Raw genomic sequence first — 9,103 nt, forward strand, 5'->3', positions numbered from 1 at the left:
GGAAAGAAAGAAAGAAAGAAAGAAAAAGAAAGAAAGAAAGAGAAAGAAAGAAAGAAAGAAAGAAAGAAAGAAAGAAAGAGAAAGAAAGAAAAGAAAGGGAAGTGGGTCTAGTGAAATGCTGATCCAAGGGGCCTGGGCATGGGACACAAGTGGACGAAGTTGACTCAGCTGAGAGAGAGAGAGAGATTTGCAGCTCTGCCTCATTTCGAGGCTCTGAGAAGCATCTAAAGAAGGTAAACCAGGGGCGCCTGGGTGGCTTAGTCGGTTGGTTGTCCGACTCTTGGTTTTGGCTCAGGTCGTGATCTCGGGATTGTGAGATCTAGCCCCGAGTTGACAGCAAGTCGGCTTGAAATTCTCTCTCCCTGTCTCCCTCTGCCCCTCCCCCTGCTTACTCTCTCTCTCTAAAATAAATAAGGAGTCCTTTAAAGTAAATAAAAAATAAAGAAGGTAAACCCCTCCAGGCAGGGAGAAAAGAATGGATGAGCCTGCTGGTAGCTGGGGCTCCTTGGGAACGGGTGGATGAGCCTGCCGCTTGCTGCCCCACTCTACCCCCAACCCAGGCTGGCGAGGGAGGGACGGAGGTAACCAGCTTTCTCCCCTATCCCTACCTGCTGTGTGTCTGCTCCCTCTGACCCTCCCTGTTTCCCTCGACAGCTGGATGGGGTGGGAGCGAGTCTAACACGGGCTGTGGCTTTCTCACATTGCAGCTCGGTGGCTTCGAGAGCCTGCCTTAGGACCTGGGCGCTTGGAGCCCCCCCCNGGGCCCCCCCCCCCCCCCCCCCCGTCAGCAACGCTTATCCCTCTACTGACGAACCTAGGGACCAAAGAGTGAGGACTGCACACAGCCAGCGGCAGGTCCCTCGTCCACACTAGTGGTCCCATCACAGCCAAGTCCAGTGGGACTTGAGCATTTTACACATTATCTGTGCGGGACACACACCCTTGGCACACCCACTTGCACTGCTCACCATCACCCCGTAGGTGTCCCTTTATGGCTTCAACTTCGTCATATAGGAATTCCTTCAGGGAGGGGACCATCCCTTTATTGCTTCTGTATTTTCCACGGCACCTAGAACAATAGTAAGTTCTCAATACCTGTTGATGGGTTTATGAGGGGATGGGTTTTCACTGATTTAACTATCAGATTCCCCTTTATAAGAGGCTGGGGCCTGCAAAGCAGGTGGACACCCTTTATTAAACATTTATTGAGCACATACTCTCACTCCTTTGGTTTTCTCTGATGAGTATTGCTCACAGGGCGTGTGGGTGAGCTGTCTCATTTGACCCCTGAAGCAATATGACGGGTGGGGAGCGAACTAGGAAAGGGACTCTTTAAACACTTGTAATGTGCTCTGCCTTGAGAAAGGACGAGTCAGGCCAGTGAGAGTGTCTCTCTGTCACCCCAAAGATGTGGGTGGGGTTCTCCCCAGAGTTGCACTGGGGAAGGGTGTCCTGGCAGAGGAGAGCCTGGCAGTCCGTGAAGCCCATTCTGTAGCATTCCCGGCCCGCCTGCCGTGCTCTCCAAGTTTCCTTCCTGCTGACCTTTGGCTTCCCCTTCCATGAAACGGTCCACAGACAGAGAACGAGCTCGTCAGCAAACCCAAGGATCTGGTTGGTTTGACAGCCGTTACATTTGTCATTGTAAGTCACTGAATTGGCATTCTGATTGCATCTGGAGCTTTGCAAGTCTGCCCCTCAGCCTGCGGGAAGCCAGATTTCTGCATCAGGGCTGACCCAGACCCTGAAGGGTGCAAAGGACTCAAAAGAAACTTGGCACCTAGCTCCCCTCAGGCAGCACCAGGCCTCTCCCGTGGCGTTTCCAGTCACGGGGGACTGGGCACTGGGGTGGGAGGCAGGGCAGTGCCCCTTAACGGGGGAAGATCCGTACCAGTGGCCGGCCTGCTTCGAGGATGAAGCACCCACCTGCTTGGCGGACACAGCGGTGATCACAGGCGGGGGTCAGGAAGCCTGAGAGACACTGCAGGCCAAGCGAGGAGGGTGATGCAGCGTCCGACGGGGAGCTGTGAAAGGTCATGGCACCCTCTCCCCCCAGCTTCCAGGTGGGGAGTGTGGCCAATCCCGAGACAGTAACTGAGTCCAGAGGCCTCGCAGTGCAGAGCCCACTCCCCCCCACCCCCCAGCCCCGGTCAGTGCAGCCTGGCATTCTGGTCATGAGGAGAAAGCAGGGATGTGTAGGGAGGGGTGGTGCTGGCTGGGCCCTCAACTCCAAAGGCAGAGCTGAACACTTCCACCCGGAAATGGGCCTTTGGCCTCGTGGGCTGGGAAAATCCTGGCCGGCAGCGTCTGTTTATCAGGGAAGCTGAGTCAAACTGGAACCTATCTCCCTAAAAAGCTGGACTATTTCTCGAATTCCATTGGTCAACACCAGCCTCCCCACCCCACGCCTTCCTTGTCTCTGGGGAATTCCTCTGGGGAGGGGGGAGGAGGATGATGGAGGGGAGAGACTGGTCCTTTCCTGAGGACAGAAAGCTGAAATCAGAGCTTTTGCCCATTTATGGACTTGAAGCCCCCTCCCCCACTGGAGGGGATGACTCATTTCCCCCAGCTTGACCTAAAGGCCCCTGGAGAGGGTAAACAGTGACATGGTGACACCGAGAAGGTGGGATTAGCTCATCTAGACGGTGGGATTAGCTCATTGAGAAGGTGAGATTAGCTCGGGGAGGGGATTGGAGGCTGCAGAGATCCGGGAAGAGATGACTGAAAAGGATGGGGGACTTTCAGTGAGCGGAGAATTTTAGAGCCAGAAGGAGGCAGAATGACAGAGAAAGGTTTGTGTTCCGGAGAGAAACTGCCTGCCCAGCGGTGTGAGATTCCTTTAAAGGCAGCAGCTTGAGCCCTGCCCACCGAGGGCCAGGGGATCTGCATTTTAACAAGCCTGGCAAGTGGCTCCAATCACACCAGCGGTGGGGAACTTACTCCAAGTGCTAGTTTTCAGGTCCTCACCTGGAGTAAATTCTCTACCTCCGGTGTGATTGGAGCCACTTGCCAGGCTTGTTAAAATGCAGATTCCCTGGGCCTCCGTGGGCAGGGTTCAAGCTCCCCCATGATCTGAAACAGGAAATTCCAAAACACAGGAAGGCCCGGCTGGCAGTCAGGGAGCTGGCTCTTTCTCCCAGCCTTGGTGGCACAAAGCGACTTCCATCCCCTTTGCCAAGGTCAGAGGCAGAATCCTGACCCAAGGGCAACATTCCCAACGTTTTTAGGAAACCCGTGAAAGCCTTCGAAGACAGGCAGTGCCAAAGTTCCAGTGCTGGAGGGCCTTGAGAACTGTTTAGTACAGCCCTCTCATTGTGCAGATGGGAAAACCGAGTCCCGGGAAGTTTCCACTATATGAAGGACCATTTCCCTCCAGCCTTCTCCCCCATCCGTAAGAGAAACCCCTTGGTCCTCTTCAAGAGGGGAAAGCTGAACCCAACCAGGCAAAACTGCCCCCTGGCTCAGCACCACCCACCGCCCCCACTTCCAAGCTCTCCAGCAGCCGGTCAGCTATGGAGACACCTGCTCTCTGAGCCCATGAACTCCTAGGATCTTCATAACTCGGGGACTCGGGCAGATTGTCTAGTCTGCACCCAAAGCAGGAATTTCTTCAAGCAACAACTGCTAAATCTCTGTCTCTCACCCGACTCACAACTCTTGCCCCGATTCCAGACTCTTTATACCTCTTATCTGCACTGAGGTCCAAGTGCTCCCTCGATCTCCCCACCTGAAACCTTTTTCTGTCTCAGCTAACGGAAGTCCTCCTTTCAGTCCTCCAGACCCTCCCCCCACCCCACCCCCAGCTATTCTCAACCCATAGCTAGAGGAACTTAAAAAAAAAAAAGTCAGATTATGCCACGCCCTCCCTTTGCACAGAACCTCCCCCGGTTTTGTTCACGGACATATCTCCCAGAGCCTGAACCCGTGCACGCTGCGGGCCCTCTGTAGGCAAATCCTTCCTGAAGGGATGAAGGAACGCTTTCTGCAGATGATTGCCTTATTTAAGGGAATCCCGCGCCTCAGCAGCTCCTACCCGTTGGTCTCGGTCCTACATTCCGAGCCCCGAGCCTACAAGCCTACTCACATCTTCACAAGACCACCCCTGTCATCTGTTATGTGGTTTCCCATAATGCTTAAAAATGCCCTCTTCTGCCGAAACATGTCCAGGCTCTTCAGCTAGTCTTTTGTCCTGGGTCCACCCTGGTTGCCCTTTTCCCTTCATGTGAGCTCCCCAGGAGGGCTGGGGCAGGCCTCCTGCAGAAACCAAGGGGTCATCCTGACGGGGCGGGGCGGGGCCGGGGAGGGAGGACAGGCTACCATGCCAGGGGGGTTTCTTTCCTTCCACACAGAGGAGTCTCAGTACCGCCCAGCAAGGGGATTTCTACTCAGGGACAGCCTGGATGGACTTGCTCCAGGAAAGGACCAAGAATGGGACAGGATTCTGACGAAGATGTTTCTTCTCTCGGTTTCAGAAGGCCTTTCCTATCTCCCAGTAGCCCCCCCTCCCCTGTCGCTCCCCATTCACATTCCGGAAGCACTGATGTGGCACTGAATATTCCTAGGGCTCTAGCCTTCTGCCCCGGGGGCCCAGCGTCATCTCTCTGAACCTGCTTTCTGGAATGTCTTTGGTATGAAGCTCCCTGGCTGGTGAGGAGAGGGCCCTGCTGCATGGAATCCACAGCCAGGAGTCTGGGTCTCTTTGGAGCTAGGGTAACAGACTATCTCTTCCCATCTAGATTCTTCCCCAGCAGGCTTCCCCCATGCCCACCTCTTCTCCTGCCTACTGCTCCCACCCCTGACTTCCGAAGACACAAGCAAACAGACCCCAAGAAGGACAAAGACCTCAGGACCAAACACCTCTGTTCCCTGTCCTTCCCAGAAATTCCCCGCACCCCACCCCCTTCCCAGATAATGCTGATAGGACAGGGCTGCAGGGGCTGTGGCCTCTCCTTCCACCACATTGCCAGTTTCCCTCCACTGTGGCCTCCCCCCTCTCCCATCCAGCCCCCCCAATTTCAGCTTCTCCCCTCCCCCCACTCCCACCTACCCTCTTTTTTCTCAGTTCCCTTTTGGGGCTTGTGGAGACTAGGGAAAGGCATTTCAGGCGAAGGGAATTGCCAGATTCCTTGTGCCTAGAAAAAAGCCTGGTGCACAAAAGATGCTCCCTAAGTTTTTGTAAGTATTCGTAGCTCCATTCCCCCCACCCCTGCTGGGATTTGGCATCCCATAGACCTGGATTTGGCTTCTGGTTTTTCCACGTGATAGCCAGGCAAGTTACTTAACTTCTTCTTCCGTGACATGAGAATGATAAAAATTGTACTGAAGTAATGACACTCTCATGAGCGTTAAATAACACATATAAAGTGCTTGATGTGGAAGTACTTCACAGGGGCGCCTGGGGGGCTCAGTTGGTTAAGCGTCTGCCTTCGGCTCAGGTCTAGATCTCAGGATCCTGGGATGGGCTCCCTACTCCCCAGGGAGTCTTTCCTCCCTCTGCCCCTCCCCCTGGCTTGTGCTCTCTCTCCCTCTCTCTCTCTCAAATAAATAAATAAAATCTTTAAAAAATATAATAGAAAGTACCAAATAAATGGTCGCCCCATTATTATCTCTTTAAGATACAATGCTTTTCGGTTATCCAAACTCCCTTTCAACATCACCTGAATTGACACCAATTTCTCTTTTGAATTTTATGTATTTTTATGCATGCCAGCTTGCTGGCCAGTCTGCAACCTCCCTGAGGACAAGATCTTTTTTCCTTTTTTTCCTTTTTTTTTTTTAAGTAGGCTCCATGGCCAGCACAGAGCCTAACACCGGGCTCGAACTCACTACAGTGCGCTCAAGACCTGAGCTGAGATCAAGAATACGCAGCTCGACCGACGGAGCCACCCAGGTGCCCCTTGAGGCTTAGATCTTAAGTGCGCAACTGGGGACACAGCAATTCGCCTAGTCTGCCACAGAGCTTAGCCCACAAATAGGGCTCGACTCCAGAGTTGACTGAATACGTGAGCACAGCCAGCTCCAAGCGGAACGGCATGCTTGTGGAGGGTAAAGACCCTCCGTATTTTTCCAGACCTCCAAGATCCCCAACTGCAAAACCCCAGGTGTAGCCTAGGTAACTTCTGGTTTGCTTTCACATCTTGGCCCCGTTAGTGGCCTCGCCTCCTCACTTCCTCCCCACACCCCGAGACTGGGCCTGCCCCCCTGATGCAGGGAGGAGCAGGGAAGGTCCAGATGTTCTACCCCGGCAGGCGCTGACGGCCGGCAGGAGGACAGGTGTGCTGCGGAGCTGGCCGGGACTGGGGATGTTCCGGGGCCAGTGACTGCCAGCTGCGGGGAGGGAGCAGGGGAGGGAGTGGGGGAGGGAGCCCGCTTGAAGCCGGAGCCAGCCGGCTGCGGGCCTGCACTTTGTCCTCATCCTCCCTTTCATCCTGGCGCTCGGAGCCTGGGAGTTTCTCAATGGAGCTGGCGTTTGGGGAATGCTCCACAGGGGGCTGAGAGGGCAGGCCAACGAGGGGGGCATTCCAAGCATTCTTTACTTCCTGGAGGAGGCGGGGCGGCGTGGGGCCAGAGGGGTAGCAACTGCCCAGCAGTGGAGGAAAGGGGATTTCTTTGGAGGGAGAGAATAAAGGCGGAGGGGGTGTCTTCAAGTTGCAGGGAACTGAGATGGTTGGGGGAGGGGTGGGAGATGAGGGAGGGTGGGGGTGGGGCTGTGTTTAAGCCACCAAACCCAGCTCTTCCTTTAATGCTGAAGGCAAGAAGAGCAAACTGGGAACGGCCGTCCGGGCTCCCCCACCTGCTTAACGGGCAGGAACTGCGGAGGGCTGTCTTCCGGGAGCCTTTGGGAGCTAAGAGCTGGGCTTCTGTGGTAGTTGTGTTTTGTTTTTGTACGAAGCAGGTGCTCCAGATCCCACCTGTGACAGCCCAGGGGGAGTGTGGGTTAAGAGGAAGCTGAAACCTCACCCCACCTACCCGAACAGAACAACAGAGGCTATTTTCCAATCACGGTTCTGGTTTTTAATGGAGTGGTTCCTTCTGGCCACAGAGGAAGGAAGAGGGACCATCAGGTAGACAGAGTCAGGGCACGGAGCGAGGGAGCCAGAGACGCCTTCCTGACAGTGCAGTGGGACTCGTGGGTTGATACCCGCGCTTCCATGATCAGTAAGGAATCACTGCAAAAAGACCTCCCTGTTCACAAAAATTAGACGTCACAGTGGATTGTCCCAGAACATGGTACTCCCATTATTGAAAGCAGCTAGATTCACTTTTATAAAAACAGAGAGCTGAACACATAAAAATAAATAAGGGCATTCCAGGGTCCTGGAAGCCCAGAGCAATGGATACATCCATTCTCAGTAGCAGGAGCAGCGTGGAGGCCAGAGAAGTTTAGAGTGTTGGAGGTCCATGGTGGGGTCCAGGGGAATCCGGGCCCGTGAGATGAAGTCCGATAGCAGCAGGCTGAACCTTTTCAAGTCTTTCAGATTCCTAGCAGCGACTCCGGGAGGCCTGGGCCGGGTTTGGAGGATGGGAAAGGGGAGAGAACCTTCGAGGAGATAGACGTGTTCTCTTACTGCTGAGATATATAAGGAAGGGTACCCCCTAGGAGACCATTCCCAGGACACCCCGGGCACATGAGGGCGTGCCACATTCCAGTTTTAGCGGCAGGTGGGGATGGGGCCCATAGGGCAAGGGTTTCCATCCCCCACCTTGGCAGGAAGTCACCATGCACAAAACTTGTCAGTGCAAGGAGACAGGCTCTGAGCGTGTGCTCTTTCCTGATGTCTGTGGCTCTACCCTACCACGTGAACAGGTAGGGGGCCACCTGGGCTGACCCCAGGCCTTCCCCTCTCTCTCTCTCTCTCTACTAGCTTCCCCTCTACTGTCTTCTCGGGTCCACAGGGCTGAAGACCTGAACCTTCCGTGTGCTTTACTTGCCCACTCCCCATCCAGCCCTCTCCGGGGCTCAACTGCAAACCAGCTTAGCCTTTCTGGCCCGGGGGGGCTAGTCTTGGGAGGTGGGGGACGTGGCAGTCTCCCCTCAGGGTGCAGCCAGCTGCATTGTAGAACTTGCCCGGGGTGGGGCAGTGCCCACCCCCCCACTCCCTCAGCTGAGCTTTGAGCAGACCCCCAGTGCCTGTCGGTAGGCCTCTGTCACCTCCTGGCAGTCTGTCAGGGAAAAGCAGCTATCCCCCAGAGGGTCCTGCCGCCAGCGCCTCAGGCCCCTGCTTCCAGGGCCATCTGTGGGGGGCTCCTCAAGCCCCATGAGGTTGTCCACAGACACACAGCCCCGCAGCAGGGGCTCAGGGAGCCGCTCAGGCAAGTCCAGCTGGTCGAATGACTCAGAGGACAGTATGCTGTCCTCACTCATAGCCCCTGAGGGGCGGCTGGCCCGGGCCAGGGGGTGAGGGGAGGCCAGTTCATCCAAGGAGCCGAAGGTGGTGGGGGCTGTGTGCTCCAGGGCCGTGCAGGAGAACTTGCCATTGTGTTTGAGGATGCCCAGGGGGTGAGGGGAGGCCAGTTCATCCAAGGAGCCGAAGGTGGTGGGGGCTGTGCGCTCCAGGGCCGTGCAGGAGAACTTGCCATTGTGTTTGAGGATGCCCAGGGGGTGAGGGGAGGCCAGTTCATCCAAGGAGCCGAAGGTGGTGGGGGCTGTGCGCTCCAGGGCCGTGCAGGAGAACTTGCCATTGTGTTTGAGGATGCCCAGGGGGTGAGGGGAGGCCAGTTCATCCAAGGAGCCGAAGGTGGTGGGGGCTGTGCGCTCCAGGGCCGTGCAGGAGAACTTGCCATTGTGTTTGAGGATGCCCAGGGGGTGAGGGGAGGCCAGTTCATCCAAGGAGCCGAAGGTGGTGGGGGCTGTGCGCTCCAGGGCCGTGCAGGAGAACTTGCCATTGTGTTTGAGGATGCCCAGGGGGTGAGGGGAGGCCAGTTCATCCAAGGAGCCGAAGGTGGTGGGGGCTGTGCGCTCCAGGGCCGTGCAGGAGAACTTGCCATTGTGTTTGAGGATGCCCAGGGGGTGAGGGGAGGCCAGTTCATCCAAGGAGCCGAAGGTGGTGGGGGCTGTGCGCTCCAGGGCCGTGCAGGAGAACTTGCCATTGTGTTTGAGGATGCC

General features: G+C 55.9%; 1 protein-coding gene and 1 long non-coding RNA gene across 2 annotated transcripts in view; both read right to left on the reverse strand.

Annotated features, from left to right (window-relative positions):
• Positions 1–2,896, reverse strand: part of LOC117803461 — a 5,009-nt gene extending 2,113 nt beyond the window's left edge. Inside the window, exons 1-2 of the long non-coding RNA XR_004627360.1 lie at positions 1,924–2,896; positions 969–1,069 (exon numbers count right to left, since the gene is read on the reverse strand). This is a non-coding gene — a long non-coding RNA (uncharacterized LOC117803461). The remainder of the gene's footprint in view (positions 1–968; positions 1,070–1,923) is intronic.
• Positions 2,897–6,986: 4,090 nt separating this feature from the next.
• Positions 6,987–9,103, reverse strand: part of NUAK2 (NUAK family kinase 2) — a 27,604-nt gene continuing 25,487 nt past the window's right edge. The window contains 1 exon segment of the mRNA XM_034667122.1: positions 6,987–9,102. Coding sequence (XP_034523013.1) covers positions 8,099–9,102 — 1,004 coding nt within the window. The 3' untranslated portion in view covers positions 6,987–8,098.

The sequence above is a fragment of the Ailuropoda melanoleuca genome, chromosome 8 (assembly GCF_002007445.2).
Source record: "Ailuropoda melanoleuca isolate Jingjing chromosome 8, ASM200744v2, whole genome shotgun sequence".
NCBI lineage: Eukaryota > Metazoa > Chordata > Mammalia > Carnivora > Ursidae > Ailuropoda > Ailuropoda melanoleuca.